Below are 27,445 nucleotides of genomic sequence, written 5' to 3'. Positions count from 1 at the left end.
TTCTATTAAAAGAAACACTAGGTAGATCTTGCAAAAGATAATGCCCCATCCATGACTGTCTCCTAGACAAATATAGCATTACTAGCATGGACATTTATTGTCTCTGATGTTTGCCTCTGAGACTACTATGTTCTGGAATAGTGCAAACATTTTCAATTTGGGCAATCCATTTCTTTAAAGAAGGGAAAAGGAAGACAGTATAGAAACATATTCATCCAGTGCTTTACTGGATCATGACTATATTGGTCTATTGGTATTAACAGAACAAGTGATTATTATTAGGACTAACAAAAGGCTACAAAAAGGATTGTAATCCAAATTCTGGATGTTATTTTTAAACAGGAAGAAGACAGGAGAGCGTGAGCATAGTTGAAAAGCTGCAGCCTACTTTCAGCAATGTAGGAAATAAAGTTTTATAATTAAAATAGAAACGTCATGACTCATGAGATGGTAGGTGTAGCAAAATGGACCGTAATCAGTGAGTAGGAGAAGGAGGAGCCAATGCCTTATATGGCAAAGAAGAACGTAGAAAGAACATAAGTCAGAGGCTTTCTACTAAGATGAGTAGTTTAAGAACTAAGTTATAGTTGGTGATCCAAATGTCCCAGCTGTTTTACAAGGACAAAGATATGTAATGGGATTATGGCATTTGTGTGGAAAGGGACTGTGTCATAAGCACAGCAACGCCCTGAAATTCTCTCAATCAACTAATTAGGTCCAAAACTAAGTCCGTGAGTAATGACCAACAGATGACAATTTATACCAACAGTACAAATCACAATTTGCAGCAAACATTATGATACATATAATTTACGCTGTTTCCTTATTTCTTGATTACTTGCTCTATATGCATATTGCCTTCATTCTAACGTGACGGACCATTTTGAACTGCTGCTTTACCGTGTATGATAATGTACAATAACTCTCTTCTTGGATGCAGATTTTTTTCAACCATCAGAAAGCAGGATTTTAGCTGTCCAAAGCATTCAGGATGGATTGTCAAGATTGATGAGCAGAAAGAATGAGGGATGGGTTGTTGATGATTTAATGATGAATAAATCTTACAGTAGAAAAGGCCAAATACACAGTTTAACAGGGATGCTGTATTTTACACAGGAGAGAGAAGCTGAGAAATGTGTCCTATGATGCTGTTGCACTATTGTACCAGGGAAAACAACAACATAGTTAATTTGTTTTTTTTATTTTTTCTGCCACCTTGTCACATATTTAGGTACATTTAATGCAAAATAAAAAGATACCTTACCACAGTGCCTTCTCAAAGCATAATGTAAGTGAATAAGTGAAACACAAATCACTTGAGATTGAAAAAAAGGTACAATTTCAGTATCTTATGCAACAAATTCATTGGAACGAAACTCCCCCATTAGTTATAGGAAACCAACTAGTCAGTTAAGTGCTGGGCAGGCCATGTTGCATGCATGCCAGACCATCACATCCCCAAACAGCTCCTCTATGGTGAGCTGTCTCAAGGAAATCGATCGCACGGGGGACAAAGGAAGTAACACAAAGACAAGTTGAAAGCCTCCTTCAAGTCCCTGGAAATTGACACCACCTCCTGGGAAACCCTGGCACAAGATTGATCGACATGGCACACGTTAATCCACCAAGGTTGCCAGACATCTGAGGACAGAAGAACAACCATGGCACAAGAGAAGCGAGCACTCCGCAAAGCCAGACCTGCAAATGCTGCAACAATGGTGCCCACACATGTCTGTCTGACATGTGGCAGAACATTTCATGCCCGTATAGGCCTTACCAGCCACCTGTGGACACATAGTGGACAGCCCACAACCACTTAGATGTCAAGGTCCCCTTCGAACTTGATGGACGAACATCTTCATAACTGCAAGAAATCATTTTTTCGGAGAAAGAGGCAAAATCTGTGTGAGAATGTATATCTTTTCACTCTACAAGAATGAATGCATTACATTAGGCCTTTCGAAGGCTTGGATACTGTCAGGTTAATTAAAGAAAGAACCAACCTAGAAATAAGAAGAAATTTCCTGACAGAACAATTAATCAGTGGAATGGCTTGCCTCCAGGAATTGTGGGTGTTCTATCACTGGAGTTATTTTATTTTTAATGGACAGTCATTTGTCCAGAATGGTTTAGGTTCTCCTGCTTGAGCAGGGGTTGGACTAGAAGACCCTCAAGGTCTTTTCCAACTCTGTTATTCCATTAGCAAGGATCCATTCAACTTTAAGACTTAGAAATCTTATCTTTTACTACTACTACTACAACAGCAAAAGTTCTTCCATGTTAATGTTCATACTTGATGTAAGATTATGCTCCCTCCCAAACCTGATCCTAAATTTCACATTCCATGCCTTGAACATTCAACTTGCCACCCACAAGTACTGCTTTTTCTGCTTCCACCCCCGGTTTGGCTTAGTCACAATGTGTAGGAAACCAACACCTGTAATACTCAACTTTCTGTGTCTTGTGAAAATTTCTGTTGCTTGATACTGTACAATGTCCTGTTGAGCTGTGCCTGTTCTTGAGGCTAGAATGGAAGGATTTCATACACATATAAACATAATTTACCCAAATTTCTGAAGAACAGAGGAAGCTCTCCCTCTTAATCAAGCCTAGCCTTGACTGTTCTGACTACCAATGGTTCCTGGGATCTCAGGCAGTTATGGTTCATTTCCATCACATGTCTTTCAACTGGAAATATCAGGAACGAAACCTGAATCTTCTCTGTGCAAAACTTATACATTGAGCAAAATGGTGATAAAGATTATCAAAAAAGCATGGGACCATAATCTATGGTCCAAAGTACAACTAGGTAGGTAGTCGTCCTTGCTTAATTACAGCTATTGGAACCAGAATTACTACCACTAAGTGATACAGTTGCAAAGCACAATATCATGTGACTACATCCCTTGGCGGCAGCAATCCCAACAGTCCCAGTTGCTGTTGATCTGTGAGGATTACGGGTCATCAAGCAAGGGCTTAATTTGACTGTGTTGTATGACTTCCTGCAGTTCCAGTAAGCAAAATCAATGGAGAAGCTAGCAGGAAGTCATAAGTCCCAGGAGACTTGGTGGATTGGTGAGCACAGTCTGGAATGGACAGTGCTACAAAACACTGTGAGTGCAGGTGGACAGGAGACAGTGTGCCAGGATATGGCACAAGGGTAGGCAGGTAGGGGAGGTGTTGTTGTGGCATGATTGCAGGCAGGGAGAGAATGCTGTGGTGCAACATGAGTGTGGGCTAGTGAGAGAGGGATGCTGTGTGTACAAGTGAGGGCAAAGGAGGGGATATTGCAGCATCACACAATCACAGTGGGCAGGCAGACACTATTGTGTGCAGGTGAGAGATATGGCAGGTAGCTGGGTTGTACATAGGACAGTTCCCTGAGAACTTGTATTCTACAACAAGTTCGTTGGGAGAAAAAATGGCAGGAGCTACTTATTTATTTCTTTATTAAATTTATATTGCTGCATATTCACCCAAGGCGACTCATAACTCAAACTTTATATGAGTGACTTGTACATTCCTTGCCAGCTCTCCCATTCACTTTGTAGCAGGTCACAAATGGTGATCATGTGACTATGGGTGTGGTGTGATGTCTAGAACTTTGAGGACCATTCATAAGCATCACTTGTTAATGCTGTCCCAACCTAGTGGTTAACCAAAGACTAAGTGCCCATTCTCCCTCCTAAAAGCCAGAACAACTCCAAATATAGCTGCCAAATTAGAATCTATAATGTAATAGGAAGAAATGTGGGCTAACCATATTAGGTGTTTTAATTAAATCTACTTTAATTACATTTAAATTCAATAGCAAAATGATGGGGGAGGGTTCTCACCATCCTGCTCACCTTTGGCAATAAATGCCATCCAGAAGCTGAGCAGGACCTATTTATTGGATTTATTATGGATTTATTAAATTTCAAGAAAAGTTGATTATGCACAGAATTAAAAAAATGCTGCTGTTACTAAATTTATGCTTCTAATCTGAGCTACAGATAATTGCAAAGCCTAAAAGTAACTTAACTGGCTCATTTTTGTTCAAGATTGTAAATGCATACTAGTGGAACTAACAAAAAATGCGGATAGTACAAACCAGAAAGCAATGCAACATGCAGCATGTTGAATTTGAAAAAGAGCTGTTGTTGAAAATTAAGGAGCCACTAAGTTCATTGAAGTAGGACATAAAATACATGCATAATTTTTTAAGGATTTTTAAAAAAAGAGGATTGAGATCACTCAATGCCCTTCTTCCCAAATATCAAAGTTGTTTTGGTACTAACTTATTAAAACCATGATGGCGAAAGCTGACACCACCACCATTATTTTATTTTCTATCAACCATAAAAAGAATTGCCATATTTCTTGATTTAGCCCATTGCATTGTTTTCTTTGTCACCAATCAATTCCTGTGTAAAGTAAATGGATATTTGTGATTATAATTCTTTGGTCCTATTACATTGATATTAATATGCCTTATATAAATATTTTATCATCATCATTATTGCATTTCAGGTTCATCATATGGTTAGCCAGTTGTTTAGACTAGATTTGACATTTTATCCACCTACCAACTCCCTCCCAAAGACCTGGGATGGGCAGATGTTGATGTTTGATGGTGTTAGAGGTGAGGGTGAAGGTTCATTCTCTGAGCTTGTGGGTTGGATTTCAAATGTTTCATTACCAGGCTAGATAATATTTTCAGCAGATGTTTAGGGCATAGGTGTCAAACTTGCTGCGTCATGTTACCGACATGTGACGTTTCACAGTGTTTTTCCCATTCACAGAGCTGGGGTGGGCCTGGACTGCATGTGACACATCTCCCCCACAGGCCTCCAGTTTGACATGCCTGGTTTAGGGGATGTAAGTATTCTTCTGTTATAAGGACTTCAGGTGTGGGTGAGTCAAGTGAGAGTCTTGTGATGGTCAGCTGTGAGTCATCAGTGGGTCTTGTGATAAGTCTTGTGATAAGGAGGCTTCCAGGATGGAAGCTGTTCTGAGTAAAGTTGAGTTCTGCAATTGACTGATAATGATTTTGCCGATAGTGTTCAAGTGATACTCCAGTTGTTCTGGGATTGCACCTTTGCTTTCTTTTACCACAATCAATCTATTTTTTTTAATTATTATTAATGTTAATACAAAACTGATATATTTGCTGAGAGGTATTCCTGTTATAATATTGCTACTTTAAGCAGATTGCTATTAATACATTTTCTATGGTAAGGACAAATCCCTAGATTACTTGACATATTGCTACTGTAATGTTTATTTAATTTAATAATTTATATTTAATCTAGTCTAAATGTATAATTTATTTATAATTGAATAACTTGCATCTTATCATAATTATATGAAGTTAACATTCCTGGTTTTATCAGTGAACATATATTTTGGCTTCGATTTTTCAATCAGGCACAAATGACTAGGGTAAAAAAAAACTATATACACACTTAGAAAATGATCATGGGTGGGGCTTGGGTCCATGTTAAGCAATTGCTCCATGTATATCCTATATTAACGTTAGCAAGACACATTTAACTTTGAGTCTTATAACTTTAACTAATACTCAAAGACCACCCTAATTTGAAAATAGTAAGTAAATGGGAAGGACAAAATTCTAGGCTCATAGGGTTTTAGATAAGCATACTGTCAATCACATATTTAAATTATTTCAGCTGTTGCAAGATCAATAATGGTGTCTTTGATTAAAATAGTTGTTGATTTTACAATGTAATCCACATACATTAGCAAAATCTAAAACTCCCAAATTATTGCCCGTTCTTAGAATATGTTTTGAATAATTCTAAATAATATATTATAAATTACAATACATCACCACGATGGACATTAATTATTTTCAGTAGGAGTTGGAATATTCCGTTGTAACAATTAACAAAATATCTTAAAATTGTAAATTCTTTGCAGCCTTAAAAAGATATTAATTCAATAAAAGATTATTGTTATACACATTTATTCGATGCACCAGATAATGTTTTGAGTGTGTTGGCTCTTACTTTATGTTGGAAGTATTAAATAAGTGAGGAGATTCTTACTCATATGATGTTCCAAAAGCAGTATGATTTAAAGAGTTAAATATGAAATATATATCGTACTAAAATCTGAATCCTATCACTATATCATGTATTTTGATATTTAGTAACAGAGGTAGTCCTCGAGTTACAACCAGTTGTTCAACATTATGACAGAACTCCCCAGAGCTACTTATGATGCAGTTTCAAAATTCCAATGGCAGAATTCATTTTGAATGATTGTAAGTTAAAGACTACCTCTATAGATTTATTGAGCATAACATAACCCCAAGACCACTCTGCTTAATATTGGGAAGATGTGTGACCCCAATGTAAAATCTTGGATCATTGTTACATGTTCACTTTCCATTTAGGAACTAGCTTTCTATTGATGTACAATAATGGAAAGATAGATCAATAGTTTCCAGGTTGCTACGGTTTCATGCTGTATTTAAAAACTGGGCTGAATGTACTATAATTATAATTTCTGCTAGCAACTTCTTTTTACCCTTTTTGTTCTTTTTATTTGTTCACTTTTTTATAGTAAATCATTTAAAAAAAAACAGTAAAGGTCATGGAACACATTTACGAGATTCATAAAGACCACATGTTATCACCATAAAAAAAATCAAATTCATCTCAATCTAATGAGAGAAACACTTGGCAATTGTAACATTATCTCTGACATTTCTACATTCAGGCTCTGTATAACTTGTACATTCAGTACAACTACCATCCAAATTCAGAAACAACACTTTCTCTTCCCCCATCCTTTCTGTTCCTCCCTTACCTTTGTGGATTAGGTAGGTAACTTCTGCAAGTGGAACACAATACAGTTCAGATATGCTTTGGGTTTCTCACACTGAGCCTGAAATTAAGTAGCCAAAATTGTCATTATAGATAGGCCAGGAGGACAGAACGGCTAAAACACATTGTAGTTGAATTTTCCAAATACAAGTATTGCTTCCTTAACAATCAGTTAAGGAAGTTAGGACAACACTGAACGAGGGGTACTTATGAACAGTTCTCAAAGTTCCAGCCATTGCAGCAGCAGCAACCCCTCATGGTCACATGATCACAATTTGTGTACTTGGTAACCAACTGCATTTATAGACCTTACGGAGTCCCACAATCACATGATTGCAATTTTCAATCTTCCTACTGGCTTCCAACAAGCAAAGTCAATAGGGAAACTGGCAAGAAGTCACAAGTGAGGATCACAAGGTCAGTCATCCACTTAATGACAGCAACTGGAGACTGCCAGAAATGCTATCGTTAAGCAGGTCAGTCATATTAATTTGTGCTTTGCAATCATGCTACTTAGCAACAGAGTTTCCAGTGCCTATTACTATTAAGCAAGAATCTGTATATAAATACTTATTTAAGTAAAATGAAGTTCTGCTTACACTGATTCTTGTATTCTTTAAAACTTGACAGATGTCAGACTCATGCTAAATCAAACAAAGGTTTGATTTGGTTCACACATTGCGCTTTCATTTTAGTTTGCATGTATTGTGCAAAGTTTTCTGTTTTAGTTTGTAAATTATAGTTTATAGCTTTGTGCATTGTGCAAATTCATTGTGCTATATTTAGCAAAATTTCTCAGGCTTGAGCAACCCACTTCTGGGAAACACTGGTTTAGAGCAATGTGTGAATCATGGTATGATTTCTTGAATTGGATGACCATTTATATGTACTTTCCAAAATAAAATGCATCACCATAAAAGAAAATACAGGTATGCATATATGTCAATGTATACTTAAAAGTACAGAACAAAAGATCCTATGGCAACACAATATTCCCTAATCAGAGTAGGAAAGACCAAGACCGGGTAGTGCATGATCTTTCCCAGGCTGCTAACTTCAAAAACTTTTCCTATTTCTTTGATTAAAACAAATCATAATGACTTTCCTAATAGAAAAGAGATGAACATATTTTCAGTGCCTAAAGGTGTTTTGGTGTAAAGCTTATTGGCAACCACTTAGTGAAAAGCAAATTGTTATGTTTTGGCACAAATCTATCTTATCACAACCCTTCTTGGCCATGCTGTTTTGGGTGATGAGAACCAAATTTCAAAATTTCTGGTAGTAAATTATATCTGCACTTCCATGAACAAGATCATAAATCCATAAATATGCAGGCCATCTATATGATGAGAACATTTCTCTATTTTGGGCTGCTAATAATAATATTAAGCAGATATTGCTTCAAAGAAAGGAATGTGCTGTGAGCTGAACTCATACTCACCCTTGAAAGTAATAACCTGTCTTCAGTTATTTATTTTTTTAACAAATACTGCTGGCTCAAGAAGTGTCTAAACAATTTTCAATAACATTTGTTCTCTAGTCACTTCATTCAGAATGTGATTGCTGCCATTCTCTGCAAGGCATATGGTTTGTTCCTAGATTATTATTTATAATGCATTTTTCATAATTTAAGAAAGCAGCTTAAAATGTGTAAACAAAATTATAAACTAATCTAATTCTGCAGGATGATACTCTTTTCACAATACAAATCATTTTCTTGATTGCAATTCCCTCGCTTCAGTGATAACATCTTACGCACATGTTGTGATTAGACATAAGGAGCAGTAAACGTAAGGAGCAATAAACGTAAGGAGCAAATATAATCTGAACTTTTTTTTAAAAAACTATTAAAGTCAAATCAAACCTAATTAGATAATCATAAGATAAACAGTTTGGGTGTTATTTTGACTTGTTTTAAACAGTTTAGAAAGTGTGGCTAATGGAGCACAGCTATTATGAATAATGTAGTCATAAGTGGTTAAGTATCTATGTTTAGTAAAGCTGAACACAACATATACATACACAATTCCCACCTCCATGATTTATAGTATGTATCTGCAAGCAATGATTAGGCAATATGCCCCTATAGACTTGGCAATTTAAATTGAATTTGGGTGGACAGTTTACATTTTTCCATGTACTGGGTATATATACAATATTTTGCTTGCTTTTCCACAACAGTTGGTATGAAGGAGATAGGTAAACAACTGAGCATAAAATAATTATGCCACAAATGATAAAGTTACAGGGTACAATCATAGTATAACTTTGTCGTGTTGCAATTTAGTAATCCATTTTATGTTTTCTGTAAAACTGATTCTACCAGTCAATACTTCTGGTCAAAGTATGAAGCTGCTAATACAATTCCTTTTTCAGAGAGCAGATTAGTCTTTGTGATTTATTTTTTTAACCAAGGGCTGCCCTTAGGGGATAATATTCAACATCACACGAGTAGAAACAGATAGACCAAGAGCTTTTTCTTTCTTATCCTGCCTCCATCATAGCCTCAAAAATTTACCTTAACCATCATTTCATATGAGACTGCAGTAGAAGTTGCTTGTAATCAGGATTCGGAATATTAAAGCCACTTTCTTCCACAGTACTCCACTTCAGAGTGTGTTTTTTTTATCATCTGAAGCATTTGTTCAAATTTTCAGATTTCAATGCCAACTCAATGACTAAAAAATGAGTCTTAAACTGATGATCTTCAAAATTTACTGAGATAGAACACTCAGCAGCTCCTAGTAGCATGGATGTCTGTTGGCAACTTCTCAAGGGCTAGAAGTCCTTTACCCATGATTTAATCTTTAGCTTTGATACTATAATATTTTGGAAGTTTTTTTGTCACAAGCAAAGGACCATGCACTAAGTCGCAGTTCAGAAGCTTTATTGCTCAAGCCTATACACAAGAATCTAGTCAACTGAAGTTCAGTACTAAATTGGTGCCAGATAAACATTAACAGAATTCAAGAGGGGCTGGACTTGGACCATTTGTGGCGATGTAACAACTCTAAGTAAATGGTGCACTTAATTCTGCCACTCAGCTCTGCCTGGCCTTCTCCTACACCAGTGATGGCGAACCTATGACACGCGTGTCAGTGCTGACACGCGTAGCCATTTGGGGTGACACGCACAGGATTTGGCTCCTGCACGGCCGCCGAGGATGAAAGAATCTGTGCTGGAGGAACGGGGGGGCGGGACGTGTGATCTAGAGCCGAGGTGGCGCAGTGGTTAAATGCAGCACTGCAGGCTACTGCTAGATCAGCAGTTCAGCGGTTCAAATCTCACCGGCTCAGGGTTGACTCAGCCTTCCATCCTTCCGAGGTGGGTAAAATGAGGACCCAGATTGTTGGGGGCAATATGCTGACTCTCTGTAAACCGCTTAGAGAGGGCTGAAAGCCCTATGAAGCGGTATATAAGTCTACTGCTATTGCTATTACTGCTATCTCCCCCGCCCACACTCACTTACTGTATCGCCGCCGCCCCTTTCTGAGTGCAGGTGCTGCTGGTAAGGCGTGCGTGCCGTGCGCACACACGTCATCAGCGCGGCGAGGGAGGACCCGCAGGAGAGGAGCGCGGGAACAGTGCGCGCCTCTCTCCAGTCAGGCCGCCACAGAGAGTCTACTCCTGGAACTGTCGGTTACGACCGCACCACAGCAGGGAACAGCAGAGTGCCAACGGGAACTGTGAGCGCCATTAGCAGCAACTATTGGGGTGCCATGGACTTGTAATTGCCCACAATAACTGAGATAAGTGAGGGGGAGGTTGTGTTAGCTTGTTAGGCTAGTTAACCCCTAATTGGCTATCTATAATTCTATCTGCTGTCACTGGCCCACTGATGGAGCACCCAAAAAATAAAAAACAAAGGTTAAGTAAAGGGAGTGGTAGTGGCAGTGGCCGACCCTTTCAAGAGACATGGAGCGAGATGTATGGCATTATAGAAAAAAATGGCAGATCATTTTGCGTTCTATGTACTGAAACGGTAGTAAGCAGAACGTGGAATATAAATAGACATTTTGAAACTAATCATTCCCAGCTCTTGGAAAAAAGTGAGGATGAAAGAAGTTACTAAGCAGGTATGTTAAATAATTTGTTTTTGGTTTATTAAATACAATTATATATTGCAATTATACATTTTTGTAGTTTAAACTATAAATTGCACAAAATTATGTTTTTGTCGAAGTGACACACAACGCGAGTTATGCTCGATTTTTTGCCGATTTTTGACACACCACGCCAAAAAGGTTGCCCATCACTGTCCTACACTCTTCATTAAAGCTCAAATAACCACAGAGGCTAGGGCTGTTGTTTCAAGTAGTTTAATCAAAAGCAATTAACAGACTATACAAGCCATCATTATATACATCATATATGTATATCCAACAGGAACAGGAAGTGCCTCAAAGGAGCAGATAGAGGTAAATCCTAGAGTGGCAGAAAATGCATCACAGAAAAATGGAGATAAATCCTATTGAGGAATAAAGCTGCAAACAACACCAGGAACAGTTGTCCAATATTTAACAATGTTCGATTCTTGTTAATGCCACTGAATCAGAGTCTATTTCTTATGACTACAGGGACAACTAATTTTCATCTCAGCTTAGTATTATGTTGTTCAAGCACAATGCACTGAAGGTTTCTTCACTTTTCCTGAGAAAGTTGGCAGATATGTAACCAGAGTTTTTAGTTTAATAGTGCAGTGGATTTAAATGAAATTCTATCCTTCTCAGTAGAGAATTTTATAAATCCTTTTGAGCAAATTTTACCTCACCAGGAGAAACAAATTGCTTACTTTTATAATAATGGAGGCATTCCAGGAGTTGGCGCAAATGTTTTTTTTAAATACTATATCAGTAACCACACAGTATTGGACTTCATGAAAATGGAATAAATGCAATGGATTTGCTAGTAGTAAACTCCACTTTTAGAGCTGCCACTGTTGAGTAGTAACAGACCTCCTGCAGAGACAGTTACAAAGTTACCAAGGAACCAGAAATAATAAATTTTACTGTGAGAGTGTCTTTGTAAGCATGAACTATAACCAGAGCAGGCTAACATCACCAAAGCTACAGCTAAGAATCTGGTGTTTAGTTCTGTCTAGTGAAGGGTCATTGAGTTGGCACATTAATAAATCCTTTCATAGTAGCTAATACGGTACATCAGAACCATGAATTCTTATGTTAGTGCTAAATACACTATTATGTGTTCTAGAATCAGCAAAAGAAAAAAACTGAAAGCTCCTATTTTAAAAAAATCAGTAATACGCACACATATAAAAAAAACTAGACTATAAGTATGCAGATATATGCTTATGTTAACTACATCTAATTTGAATGTAGTCTAAGAGCAGTGAAGGTTACATGCTTGTTATTCCAACATGGTTAATTTTTTAAAGCTGTCCCACTGGCTTCTTTCTGTGATAAAGAAATATCTCAGGGGTCCAAGTGCTTCAAGAACCCTCCAAAAGGATGCAAATTACCAGCTGTCTGCAACGAATATAAATCCTTCCATTCGCCACTATCCTGTCAGAGCTGAAGGAGTTTCCTGGATGAGAAGCGAAATGTCTTCAAAAGAAAAAACAAGAAAGTCCAGTTGCCTCCTGAAAAAGCACCTTTGAGACCATGACCTGGATGACTGAGAATCTGTACAGATGTTTAGCTATACAATTTGGGATGAACTCCCTTTGAATGGTGTGGGAGTAGGAATGGATTTCCAGAGGAAAAATTGCAGACTGCAGGAACGAGGAGCACTACTCAGGTAAACTTGAGGGCACAAATAAACCTCCAAGTGACTTTAATGACCTGCTAAAAGAATGCAAATGTCTGCAAGGAATATAACTACTTCTATTCCCCACTATCCTGTCAGAGCTGAAGAAGCTTCTTGGATGAGAAGCGAATATCTCCAAAAGAAAAACCAAGAAAGTCCATTTGTCTCCTGAAAAAAGCACCTTTGGGGTATATCAGGGGTCCAACATTTTTTTTTCTCTGGTTCAGATGCCTCTGCATGATTTCATGCAATCTCTCAGGTGTCAATATTTTTACATCAAAGGGAATTATATAGCTGAAATTTCCCAAGATCTTATGCAAGAGTACAGATCTTGTGAGATGTGACTATTTTGTGAGAGGCTGGGCATTTTTCATTAGAAAATGCTGCAAAGAATTTAAGGAGTGTTCCTGAATCTGGACCTTGAGTCCTTCATTCCAAGAACTTAAAACAAATCGGCAACTTTGTACCTGCCACCATCAACTATAACCTCAAGGGATTATGGGAACAGCTGAACATCTGAAAGGCACTGTATTACCTGTGCAACCTAAAAAGTTCTTTTGTTTCTTTGATTTGTTATGTAGAGGGCATTAACAGTGCCTGAATACATACACTGGCAGGATTCATAAAAACCCCAAACCATACTATACAGGTAGCTCTCAACTAACAGTTCATTTAGTGACTATTCAAAGTTACAGTGGCACTGAAAGAAATGACTTATTACCATTTTTCACACTTAAGACCATTTCAGCATTCCCATGGTCATGTGATTAAAATTCAGATGCTTGGCAACTGGTTCATATTTATGACAATTGCAGGGTCCCTGGGTCATGTGATCAACTTTTGTGACTTTCTTACAAGCAAAGTCAATGGGGAAGCCAGGTTCACTTTATAACTGTGTTGCCAACTTAACAACTGCAGTGATTCACTTAACAACTGGCAAGAAAAATCATAAAATGGGGCAAAATACATTTAACAAATGTTTCACTTAGCAACAGAAATTTTGAGTCAATTGTGGTTATAAGTTGAGAACTCCTTGTACTTGATTTTGTTTTATGAAATTAACTTAATTACATAAATGGGAGAAAGAAAATCATAGAGAGAAGATGCAATTTCTTTCCCCATTGAATGCTTCTTACAACATAGTGACCTACTTACCCAAACCTTGCTAATATAAAACACAATTGGATTAGTTTGAAATTGTTCAGTCGTTGTTATTGTATTCAGTACTATGTTCTGTCCATTTCAGTGGGAAAGGAAGCCATGTTTCTTCCTGATCAAAACTTCACCAGTAATAGCTATTTCTGTTCTTCAGGTTCACCAATCAATTAATGTCGCTACTAACCATCCTTCCAAGAGAAGATGTTCTAAGGAATGGCAGTGAAAAGTAGATACTTTATAAATAAGGTAAGAAATCTACAGATAAAGCAAGAGAAATAGATACAAATAAAAAATAGAGACACGAATATTATGCCTTATACACAGCAACAACCATGTATGAAATACTGTGTACAGTTCTGGTTGCCACCTTCCAAAAGGAATATAGGGGTATAAGGGAAGTTAGAAAAGGTTCAGAGGGCAGCTACAATCAAGGAGGTGAAGCAGCTTCCTTATGAGGAAGTGTAAGATAAGTCATAAAATAACAATGATTTTAAAAACAACTTCCCAAAAAATCTCCTCCTCCTCCTAATGCTGACACATTCACAAGTGTGACATGGACCCACTCATTTTGCATCATTTTCACCATCTGGCGTGGCTGCTGCTCTCCCCCCAAATGTTAATATAGGCCTAGTGATCAAAAGGTTGTCTTGCCTCCCCCTGGATGTCACCAAATAATCAGTTGATGGGATACAGAGGCAATGGTGAGATGCTGAAACCAGTTATTTCCGCAGCCTCTGCAAGTGGTGTTCTGTTTAATATGATTTATGTTAACCTTTGGGCCTCCTGGAAGAATAATCACCTGTAGTTAGGGTAAGGAAAGCAAGTAGCAGGATTCAGTATTCCTGTTTTATTAGCAGCATTTTTTTTCTGCAAAAAAACCCCCAACCCATCATCAAAGCACTGATCAGTCACTGTGATGTCTGTTTTAGAACTGAAGCCATGTCTAATAACATGATGTTAATCAACTGAAGGCAGAAATATAGAGTCTTTTTAAAATGTCATACTGTCATTTTTTTTCCATTTTACATATCCATTTGCAAAACATCCACTATGGATTGGAAAAGCAAGCGTTAGTAAAGGTATTCATTCAAAATTTTATTTTCTCAACAAAATGCAGTCAAGCAGGACTGTGTTACTTTCCACTCAGAAAAGTTTTCAAAAGAGACAGAAAGGATCATTCTAGGTATACATGTGCACCACTTATATTATGAACTCTTCTTTCAAATGTCACTATTCATTCACCATAGGCTACTGGTCCTTAGTGGTGGCCAGATGATGAACACGTGATGCCAGTGACTGGTAAAAATGTGAAATAGCGCTGAGACCATCTCATCATTTCACAAGAGAAGATTCATATGCACATCATGCACTTCCCTTTACCACTTTTAAAGAGCTCACCTATCCTTTCCTTTTATTGCATCTATTTTTCAGTTCTTTTCAGAATTTCTTGTAAAAAAGGAAGCTAAAGGCTTCAATTGTTCCACTTTCAGAATGATTGCATTACAAATAGAACATATTGTACAGGGTTTTCATTCAATGCTTTTGTCATTTCCCTTATTTCTGACAGCTCATTTCTGCAATACAGTCACACAATATTTAAACAGAGTAACTGAAATACCAATAAGAGGGAGAAAATTATGCACTCTTTCAGAGGTGGCTTAAAATGAGCAACGACTGAAACTGGCTGAAGCTCAGCATCAAGCTAGTTGCTCCGGAATAGAACTATGACTCACTTAGCCTTTTTAAGACCTACGAATGTGGGAAACAATCTTGTATCAGCTCCATTTATCCCATGCATTCATCTTCAGGATGATTGGCAGTATTGGAACCCTTTAGGGAGCAACACAAAATTGTTTTGTGACAGCACCAGAAAGGGTATCAAAAGCCACAGATGGAAGCACTGGGGAAGAGAAGGAATTAAGCCTTTCTTGGTTTTATAACCTGACAACTTACTGTTCTCTGTTACTTCTCTGTAAATGTTTCTGCAATTCAGCTTTGCCGCTGCATAAAAATAATTTGTAAATTTATCCTTCCAGAACTGAAACTAGAGTCCATAAATACAGTAGAAGAGCAACAATCACAATTCTATGTACAGCTTTATTGTGGCCGTTCTAACTATTATTGTAAAATACAGACAAGCAGTTAAGAGGGTATGACAGAAAAAGTCAGGTTGGAACAGCTGCAGAATAAGCACAAGTGTTAAACCCCCTTTTAATGACTACTATTCGCCCATAGATTTTTTTTTTAAAAAATGAAGTGAATGCCACTGATCCAAAGCATTTATCTATTTACAGCTGCAGTTAAGAGCAGTGAAGCCCAATATCATATTTTTTAAAATTGCATACATTTTATATGTGGAGAAAGCTAAGTTATTTATGTACATCTCTTATGCTTACACACTATCATATAATACAGCATTAATAGACAGTATGTTTGCATAATATATTTGGTACAAGTTACATGGGAAGGGATTCGGTGGCTCAGTGGCTAAGATGCTGAGCTTGTCAATAAGAAAGGTCCGCAGTTTGGCGGTTCGAATCCCTAGTGCCACGTAACGGAGTGAACTCCCGTTACTTGTCCCAGCTTCTGCCAACCTAGCAGTTCAAAAGCATGTAAAATTCAAGTAGAAAAATAGGGACCACTTTGGTGGGAAGGTAACAGTGTTCTGTGCACCTTCGGCGTTTAGTCATGCTGGCCATGCATGACCACAGAGAGATCTTCGCCATTTAGTCATGCCAGCCACATGAACACAGAGACATCTTTGGACAGCGCTGGCTCTTTGGCTTTGAAACGGAGATGACCACCGCCCCCTTGAGTCGGGAAAGACTAGCACATATGTGTGAGGTGAACCTTTACCTTTACATGGGATAACTTTATTGGCTAAACTGCTTTCTACTGTATGGTGTGTTCCAAAACACAATATCAATCTATTGGTAGTTTTTAGACAAAATATTATTAGGAACGGAGGAGAAATTTATAACCAAAATGTATGCCTATTTATTAAAATTTGAAAGGGAAGAAGAAATAGTCAAAGGAAATATGATAGCTTGGGCAAGAAACTTTGGCTACAGCATTCAATTAGAGGACTGAGAACAGATGTGGACTGAAAATTATAAATTAACAATGTCGGCTTCATAAAAGAAAACATATAAAAAGTTTTACCGTTGGCATCTAGCACTGGCAAGATTGGCAAAAAATTTACCCAAATTTGAGCCCCAGATGCTGGAAATGTAAACACAAACATGGTTCGTATTTCTACATGTGATGGACTTGTCCAGAAGCGAGGAAATATTGGAGTAAAATAAGAATTTGGTTGCAAGAAATAACAGGCCTTCAAATCCAATTTAAACCAGGGATGATTTTGTTAGGAATAGAGGAAAGTTTGCAACGGAAATCAGTTATATCATAATTCACATACTGACAGCAGCAAGAATAACATATGGCCAAAATTGGAAATTAGACAGCATACACTTTGAAAAAATGATAATTAAAAAAATAATGGACTGAGCAGAAATGGTTAAATTAACTTTTAAACTGCAAGATAAAGAAGATAAAGAATATTATACAGTATGGGATAAATGGTATCAGTGGTTAGAGAATAGGAATAATGAATGAAAGTATAAGGTGACCAGACGTCCCGCATTTGGCGGGTCAGGCACGCTTTTTCATAATTTTTCCCGCGTCCTGGGCCGTTCTCAAAAGATCCCGCTTTTTAATTTTGGCGCCTTCTTCTCCACATGCCCCCCTCTCTATTCTTTTCCTCAGTTCCCATGCCCCGGTGGGTCTGCACAAGTTCTTCGCCTAGTTAAGCACGCCTTGGATCCCAGCCCCGGGGCACCTTTCCACGGTTGGCCAAGCTCCTGCTCTCCCCGCAAAAGGTAGCCTCGCCGCCGCCTCTCTCTATTCCCTTTGCCCGCTGTCAGTTAAGAACAAAGCCCACGGTGGGGAAGCTGCTTGTTTGTGTGCCTGGGATTCTTTGGGGTGTGTGTGTGTAATTGTCTCCAGCTGAAGGAGCGGAAGCGGGAGGAACAAAGTTCAGAGAAGCCAGGGAAAAGATGCAACCCCCCCCCAAAAACTTCTCGCATGGGTTAAAGTAGAGCCTCGGGATGCCTTCATATGTAATCTCCCCCCTTCCTCTTGGCTTTGACCTAGGGAGACCCCAGGCGCCACCCAGCTGGAAAGGAGGAAAATCGCGGGGTTGGGGAGAATCAGTGAGCTGGAGAAGGCTGTGGGTGTCTCTGCCATACACTCAGGCACCAGCCCTGCTGCTGCTGCTACTGGGCGGGAGCGCAGGGGCGGCATCCAGCCAACCTGCTAGAAGCCTGGCAATTGACAATGGCAATCTGTCTTGCTTTCCCACTCCGCTCCTCTTTCCCAACGCAAAGGTAGACGGACGGAGAGATAAGGCAGAAGAAGGGAGGGCAGCTGATGCCTCGACCGACAAGAGGCACGTCCTTTGCACCCTTAGCAGGACCAGTCCCATCCCCGCCGCCCATCCCCGCCAGCGCAGCCCCTGGCGCAATCGGGCTGCAATTGGCGGCTGTCCCTGCTGCAATCCGCGCCGCCCGCTGCATCAGCCGGAATCTAATTCAAGAGATCTTAATCTTATAACACGGGCCAACTGACGATAGTTTGAGTGGGCACGGCCGGCGCAAACTACCGTCAGTCGCCCCGCGCTTATCAAAACAAGTCCGGGGAGAGTAGGTGTTGGGCAGGAAGGCTGGCGGCTCCCGGGCGACAATCCCACCACCATCCGCTCACGGCTAGGTGGAAAGCCAGGGAAAAGATGCACATGCTCAGAGGCCAGGGTGACGCTTGCAAAGGAGAGATGAGAGAGGCGCTGAGATTGGTTAGAATCGGATGAAGCTTGGCTTTGGAAAGAGTGGGGGGGGGGGGACAAGCGAAAGTGAAAGCCCCAGAAAGTGACACAACCAAGAAGAGTTTTGCAGTGTTCCACAGCCTTCCCCCCTCGGGAAAGGAGGGTTGGGATCACAGGCACCTGACTCTATTCGCTTTGGGTGTGCATCATAATGTTGTAAGCCGCCCGGAGTTACCTGTGTGTGAGGTGGGCTGCCCTATGCATTTGCGTGTGTGCGCTGGAGAGAGAGTGAAAAAGAGAGGGAGAAATAATTATATTTATTAGATAGATCAGTGTTTCTCCACCTTGGAGACTTGAAAGAATTCTGGGAGTTGAAGTCCACATACTTTCAAGTCTTCAAGGTGGAGAAACACTGAGGTAGATGATAATGAGATGAGGGAGGGAGAGGGAGAGAGAGAGAGAGAGCATAACTAGATAGACAGATAGGCAGGCAGATAGACAGATGGATAGAGAGAAAGAGAAAGAGAGAGAGATAGGTAGGCAGTCAGATAGATGGATGGAGAGAGAGAGGGGGAAAGAGGGAGAGGGATACCATAACTAGATAGACAGATAGGCAGGCAGATAGACAGACAGACGGATGGATGGATAGAGAGAGAGAGGATATGTATAATTAAGGTGACCAGACGTCCCTAGCGAGGCCGCGGGCTGGCAGTAACTGCCGCAGCCTAGCTCCCCCCTGCCCCCCCCCCCGGTCAATGGTGTCCCTCTTTACCAATCTGAAAATCTGGTCACCTTATGAAAGTAGAATATTTATATATGTAAATATTAGGTTATAGGAATTATAAATGTAAAGAGGAAATTGGAAAGTATGTAAGATGATAAACAAAATGGGATATACCGATGTCTTAGGAATGGGAAGAATGGATGCTGAATTTGGTTTTTTGTTTTGTTTTGTAAAAAGTTTAATACAAAATAACTTATTTTAAAAAAGGAACAATCTATTGGTAGTTTTGATTGCTAAGTGTAACCAAAATTGTGGCAATGCATTTATCAATATTTCAGAAAAAAAGGATTTTAAAAACCTCAGTGCTACTCTTAAATTGTGTGCAGATACATTTATAAGCCTATATTTGCTCCCTGATCTGTGGTTTTATTTAGAATAGTGACTAAAAATAAAGCTCTTAGGGAAATCAGCATGAGAAATACACATTTAATTACACAAAAAGGGCAATTATGTGATGTACACAATTATCTCATGGCTACTCTTTGTACTTTGAAGGAAATATTTAATTGCACTGCATGGCTTATACTTTTACATAACTATTTTTGTACCATCACAATACCTTGATTTAAGACATCATCCCATTACTGAGAGCAGTTGGAAATGTATAGGTTCCTACACCCCTAAATTAAGTGCATATTTATGGTGAGGCCAAACTGAAGAACATTTAAAGGACACAAAGCACAAAAACTATTTTTAAAAATAAAGGAACAGCAGCTATGAGAGCTGGTTTGAAAGGAAAATATGTTCCCATTCATTTATTTTTATGACTAAAATCAGTTCTTCTACTCAAGCTGCTTTGTCTACCAATGGTGGGGAACCCTACTGAAGAAAATACTAGTTGCAATGCTACTACACAGGTAGTCCTCAAATTATGACCATAATTACTGTTGCTAGGTGAGACTTTTGTTAAGTGAGCTTTGCCCCATTTTATGGCCTTTATTGCCAGTTGTTAAGTCAACCACTACAATTGCTAAGTTAGTAACATGGTTGTTAAGTGAATCCCCATTGACTTTGTCAGGTCACAAAACGGGACCACATGACCTTAGGACACTGCCACTGTAATAAATAGGAGTCAATTGCCAAGCGTCTGAATTTTGATCACGTGACCATGGAGATGCTGCAATGGTCATAAGTGAGAAAGTAGTCATAAGTCACTTTCAGTGCTGTGGTACCTTTGAATAGTCACTAAATGAATTGTTGTAAGTTGAGGATATCTTGTAAATGAATAATCTTTGGCAATATTTTGTCTATGGCTCTTACCTCTACTTTTACATAAAACTGCATGTGCTAATGGATTGACCCCTGAGACTGTATAGCAGTTTCCCTATCTCCATGATGCGAACCTATGACACGCGTGCCACAGAGCCCTCTCTGTGGGCACGCAAGCCGTTGCCTCAGTTCAGCTCCACATGCGTGTGCACCTCCCGCGAGCCAGCTGGTTTTTGGGTCTCTGCCACACATGCAAGGGGACGGGGCGCATGTGGGAGATGTGCCTGCATGTGCAGGGGTGTGTGCATGCATTGGGGCGTGCATGTATGTGCTGGGTCATGCAGGTCACATATGGGGTCACATGTGCATGGTGCACATGGGGATCATGCATGCATGGGGTGTACATGGAGGGTCATGCATACATGCACAGGGGTTGGGCACACATGGGAAGGTCGCATATGCATTGCATTATGGGTGTGTGCACACATGAGCTTAGCCATCACTGTCCTACCTGCTTCCTTCAAAAATCTTCTCCAACTAGGATCCTTCATCCTCTACAATTGTCAATCAGCATCACCAAAAGGAAGGAATTTTGGAATATACTATCCCAAAATGGTTATAGGTGCTACTATAATAGAAGGCTTTCAAAAATTGCCTCACAGATTACACCTAATGTTTCAAAAAAATATGACAAATACATCATGGACAACAGTGAGTTAAAAGTTTGACATCTTTTATAAACAATGTATTGGGATTCAGTCCAGGCATTCAATTCACATGGGCTATCAATCTAACAAATAAACATTAAATAAATATGAATTTAATATAGACCTTCTAAATTGGACCGCATTGTCAAATTGACTGGTTGTCTCTGAACCAGTTTGACAATTTAATGACTTTTTGCACATGTTCAGAAATGCTGTTTTTTCCCCCTCCAGAACAAATTGCCTTTTGGAATCAGATTCAATTTGAATCAATTCAACTTGGGAGACCTCAAAACAGACTTGATTTGCACAATCCTATGAAATTTCATATAAACATAATGAACAACTGCCTTACTTAACCTGTATGCCTGATCAAAACTATTCAGAGTTACAAAGATAATGGAAAATGTGTTGTTTGCTCTTGAAAACAATGTGCAAACTTGATTTTAAATACATATGTAGTGCAATATGATGTTCATTGCTTTATTCATTTATACTGTTGTAGATTTACTACAGTGAACAAACCCATATGAAGTAATAAAAATAACCCATCCTTCCAGTGCAATTACGTTAGAATATGTAAAAGATACTGTTAAGGTTTGGTGAGTGGGGAAGTTAACCTGGAAACAAACAAGCAATTAACACATAGGAAATCAGCTTGAATCTTGTAATTGCTTGAAGTGCATAAATACAAAAGTCTACTGAGGTTAGGATTAAAAATAGAAATTAGGATAGCCCCTGCCTCCCACAGGACAACAGCCAACTAATCTTCAGAAACATCTACATAAATATTGAAATTATGATATTAAAAAGCACAAAAACTTTGCAGAGGTTTATCAATGCCTGAACTGCAGTAAGATTGCTAAACACAGTTTTTCAAAATTCAAATTAACAATGTTTTCTGAGGACTTTATCAGCATTGTATGGACTACTGTCCATCAAATTACATCTTTCTCCGTTAAATAGAAGTGTTATTACACTGGCCTCATTTACATGAATTATGAAACTATGGAATGTAATTATTGTTGCTGATGACATAAATTCAGAAGTAACTGACATAAGGATGTAACAGACCCTCTCACCCTACTCATCTCTCAAACAGTTGTGGAGATTAGTAGGTAAATCCCTACAATACATTCAGAGCAGGAAAGAAGAAAAAGCAGAACGGAGACAATAAGTCATCTAAAAACTGAAGTTCAAAGTAAAATGTCTTTTGAGTTGAACTACTTGGTGACTTCAAGGACACATGTCCCTCTCCTGTAACTAGTATTTAGAAGTATAAACCCCTCACCCAAAGAGAATATTAAGTATAATAGATTTTGAAAAATTGAATTTATCTAATCTCCTTTTCTAGTCATCATATCCTTTGATGAGTGCCATGGGTTAATTATGCATGGCTAAGCAATACTTAGCTTAGTCTTTTCTAAACCTCCTTCTGAACAGTTTTATTAGGTGATCCTTGGTCCTACTGTAGGATTTGGCATTTTTCCAAGTAGCTACCTATTAACCGAGATTTTGGCTAAAAACCACAGCTTATTAGTAAGTCTGAATGCTATATAAAGCACACAAAGAGAAGTGAATTTTGACAGAATCTGAAATGAGCCATTAACATTAACCTTACCCAAATTCCCCAATAGCACTTGACTATACAATGAATAATGGCATATCTGTCACGATATGACTCTCTGCCCAGAGTACAAAATCAAAATGAATCCCAGATTCCAAAATATGCTACTTCCACACATATCATTGAGATCCCATCAAAACTGATGTCACATCAGTGGAAGCTACAAAAAAGAGGGACCTGAATTTAATGGCATGTTCTCAATCTAATCTTAAATTGGCTATTATGAAAGTCGCCCAAGTCCTACACTGTATCAGACTGAGCAAAAAAACAAAACAACCTCCCCTCACCCCAAGAGCCAGGAAAATTTATCTAGCTCTTCACATTATCTGTACTACAACTCTAATCATTCGAATTCATAAAGCATAATACCAAATAATAACAGAAATTTGTTAGAGAATAAAATCATAGAAGTTCAACTTGAATTCTTAAATTCATACAATCTTGCTCAGTTAAATATTATATATTTGTGTATCTTTTTACTTTATTTACTTAATTTACAACCCGTCCAATAAAACACAAATGCAAAACTTTAAAATTAAAACAGAGTAAACCAGCTCTCAAACAATTAGCAATGAAAAGGAAATATAACCAACTTCCGTAAAGTGTACTAGTATTAGGAATTTAACAATGAATTTATGCATTTTGATTTGTGTTCCTTAATTCATATATATAAAAGAAAAATAGTAGTAACCCAAACTAACATGTGGTTTAGCATAGTCAGTAAAACTTTTAGTATGCACATGTATATACATGTTTATAAATCTGCACATAATAATGAAATATACAGTATATCTCTATGTGCTGGATAAAAAATGGCAATTAAATGTACTGTTTATGTATTTGGGGCTATTATTCTCTTGTGAAACTATAATCATATGTTCAGTGATCAGTGCTTAATTTTTATCACCTGTTTCTTCCCTGATCAAGTAACCTGATGCTTCTACTTTAATGAAGAGTTTGCTACTGAATGTTGAGTTTATTCATGCTTGATATAAGAAAATGAACAATTTGCTAAGACAATTACAAAATGGGATTTATTGAGCTTCAACTGACATAGAATAATGCACAGAAGTTAAATAGAGTTCTTTACATCTCAAAATAAATAATTTCTGGCAATTTCACAATAACTCTTCACGGTAGAACAAATTTTTGCTATGTTGATTCCAGACTATGTTAATTTCCATTTTAGTCCGATTATTTATTTTAATTTTACTACACATATATTTAAGCATTCATATGAAAGATTAAATTATGGGCATCCCCCTTCATTTTATCCTCACCATAACTTTGTAAAACAGGTTGAAATGAAAGACAGGGACTGGCACAAAATCTTCATATAGTACTTGATTAAATCAGTGGGAAAAGTTAGAAGATCTAATATAGATCAGCTCTACCTGGACCATTTCATGAGCAGAACTACGATGCTAGCCCAGGTAAGCTCTCAAAGTGTAGCTGAAGTTAAAATCCCAGTAGTTGTAGTCAGCATAAGAAATGGGTGATGTGTGATGGCTGGTTCCACCACAAAACAGCATTCGACTAAAGGGCACTCGATGAAACCGCGTAGCTGACATCATCACAGCGCGACAACAACGCGGAGAAAAAAGCACGCTGTAAACGCTAAACCTAAAATTAACCCCTAAACCTAAACCTAACCCCGTAAACCTAATCCTAAACCTAACCCTAAACCTAACCCTATACCTAACCCTTAACCTAACGCTAAACCTAATCCTAACCCTTAACCTAACCCTAAACCTAACCCTAACCCTTAACCTAACCCTAAACCTAACCCTAACCCTTAACCTAACCCTAAACTTAACCCTAAACCTAACCCTTATCTTAACTTGAATCGGCTTGCTTTAAAAGCGCTATTTAAAGCACCCTTCTTTCTCCGTGCTCGCTGTTGTCGCCCTGTTGATGACGTCAGCGACGCGGTTTCATCGGGCGCGCTTTAGTCAAGCGCGGTTTTGTCGTGCCACGGTGATGGCTCACGTTGCAGTTCTGCAATACCTGGAGGATCGAAAGTTCCCCAACTCTTTACCAGCAGAAAGGAAAAGCAAGATGATCTTGGCTGACTATACTTTACTCTGAAGTTCCAACATCACTTTCAGAATGTCTCACAACTTGCTGGAACAAGCTTTGGAGTGCTCCAAACAGAGTTACTCCATAAGGAAAAGAGAAATTGACAAAGATCAGTTGCCCTCTTAATCTTGCCAATGTAAATTCACTGCTGCATCTAATGCCTTTCATGGATGGAAAAATTCATTTAGTCATAGTTTGTATCCAGATCAGTATCTGTATTTTGTATTTTAGACGTATTAAGAACAAATTGTTCCCTGCATCTCTTGATCCCTTTGATATTTCTCAATCTCTGTAATAAATATAGATAGGTTTGGATCACCGCCCTCTAAAAAAAACTTCCATGTTTCATAAATGATTGACAGTTAAATGGATGATATTGAGCTCCACAAAATAGTTAGTTTTTAATGGATCTTATATTAGAAAGTACTAAACAAATGTTTTAAATGTTCACATTCACAGCCATCATGAATTTTCTAGACCCATCTTAGCTGACGGTATATGTAATTTGTTTATTTATTTATCATATTTTTGAATGGGCCATCTCCGTTGCATGTAATAATTCTTTCTCTGGACTATACTCAGTGCATCTGATATAGTACTACATTCTCAAGACTATATTCAATACCTCTGATTAAATAAATTTTAATCCATGAAATCTTATGTCCTAATGAGTTTATCTGTTTCTAAAGTACCAAAAGATTATTTGCTGGAACACTATCTTTAACTTTAAAAAATCTAAATATAAATATTAAAATATGTAACTGAAAAACTTTCCATAATACACACTCATAAAATATTTATTATTTATTTTGCTACATTATCATAGCTCAATCCTAAAATCCAAGGTGCAGTTCTTCAAAATGATGACTTCAAATTGGAAAAAGTGACAAGTCTTTTCACTATTTCAGCAGCAATCTTCAAATAGGCTTGAGCCTGCAAGATATTTACAAATTCAGCACATTAATATCCAAGATTAGAATGGAATATAAAATATTTCTTATGAAACAGGAGTACAAATTGCCCACCACCACTTGACTGCTGCTATAGTGTGATTAACTATACTAATTGTACCTAAAAAGTGGCCAAAAGCAAAACATTGAAAAATAATATAGCAATTATGATGTAAAATCACTGTATTTATGGGATAGGATATCTTTTATTAGAGACTCGGAACCCTTCCTCACTTCTATTAGACAAAGGCTTGGAAATCCCTTACAATTCTTTAAAAATGACTGAAATCTTGAAATATTGTCATTAATGAGAAATGTCACCAGTATCACCTGCCTATTATTGTATAAGAACACCAGAGCATGCAAGAAAGCCTGAATCTTACAGAACTTGGAAAACTAACATTTTTAGCATGAAAATATTTGTTTATTTATTTAGAGAATTTATATGGTTGTCCACTCACATTCAGTTGACTCTAGGCACGTACAAAAAATTAATTAATTAAGTTTATATTTAAGTTATAGATCGACAACATCAGCAAGTATTGTGGGCCCTATTGGCAAAAGAAAACTCAGGATCATATTGGTTGGAAACATGTGGATGAGGCCTTCATCCTGCAGTAGATAGACAAGGGCTAAAATGATGATGTTTAATTTGAGGGGGTTAAAAACAACACTAGGGTAGTGCAGATGCCAAGCTACAATGTGCTTTTTTCATACTATACTGAAATATAGGTAGTATTATTGGCAGAAAAAGACCCCCAAACAGAAACAATGGATGCTCAATGATGAGTGGGAAAATGACCTAAAGGGTAGACATCGAGTAAAATATATAGTGTGAAAGAAAATTATATCTAATTAAGGCAGAAATGAATAAGTAGTGGAGATGGGTGAAAAAGAGGGGTTCCAAAGAAGTCAAGCAAAACTGGGAAAAAAGCTCCCACTGAACCTATTTTAAAAAAATCGATTTGCTGTTGAAACTAGCACAAGAGTTAAGCAAATTGCTATTTGAGTCCAAGATGCTATATGTCAGAAATGTCAAAAAGACATCTGGAGTATCAGATTTCTTGAATTCATGATCTAAAAATGTTTAGCTGTTGCTCATCAGCATAAACTGGTTATATGAGTTCCTAGGAGGAGGAAAACCTAGACCAAAAACAGAACAAGAACCAAAAACCAAAAGTCTTATTAATATTTTATAAAAGCTTCACAACTTTGCACATAAAGGGTTGGGAGGGATTTGGTAAGCAAAATGAGTGCTTTAATGCATTCTTTTGGATGCTAAGACTCTGCCTCTAAAAATGCTGAGATATTTAAGGAGTGTGTGTGATAAAATAAAATAATAAGTCATAATATAAGTATATTGAGATGTTTTGGTTAAAGTGATTGGTTAGAGCAATTGAAGACTTTCTTTATGAAGAAAGAATGAATGAGTTGAGAGGAATGGGACAATTGAGAAAGTTGTGTTTAGATGGAGTTGATGACAGTGTCAAAAATAGAGATAGTTATAGTTATAGTT

At 38.0% G+C, this 27,445-nt stretch overlaps 1 protein-coding gene across 3 annotated transcripts in view; it reads right to left on the bottom strand.

Moving 5' to 3' along the window:
* Window positions 1–24,807: 24,807 nt before the first annotated feature.
* The window catches only part of NUBPL (nucleotide binding protein like), a 68,160-nt gene continuing 65,522 nt past the window's right edge, over window positions 24,808–27,445 (bottom strand). For all 3 annotated transcript variants that reach the window (XM_032230504.1, XM_032230520.1, XM_032230511.1), the window contains one exon: window positions 24,808–25,912. In XM_032230504.1, coding sequence (XP_032086395.1) covers window positions 25,835–25,912 — 78 coding nt within the window. In that variant the 3' untranslated portion in view covers window positions 24,808–25,834. The remainder of the gene's footprint in view (window positions 25,913–27,445) is intronic.

Source organism: Thamnophis elegans, chromosome 1 (assembly GCF_009769535.1).
Source record: "Thamnophis elegans isolate rThaEle1 chromosome 1, rThaEle1.pri, whole genome shotgun sequence".
Lineage (NCBI taxonomy): Eukaryota > Metazoa > Chordata > Lepidosauria > Squamata > Colubridae > Thamnophis > Thamnophis elegans.
Note: the sequence above shows the minus strand (reverse complement) of the source record. Positions and strands in the feature narration are given on the sequence as shown.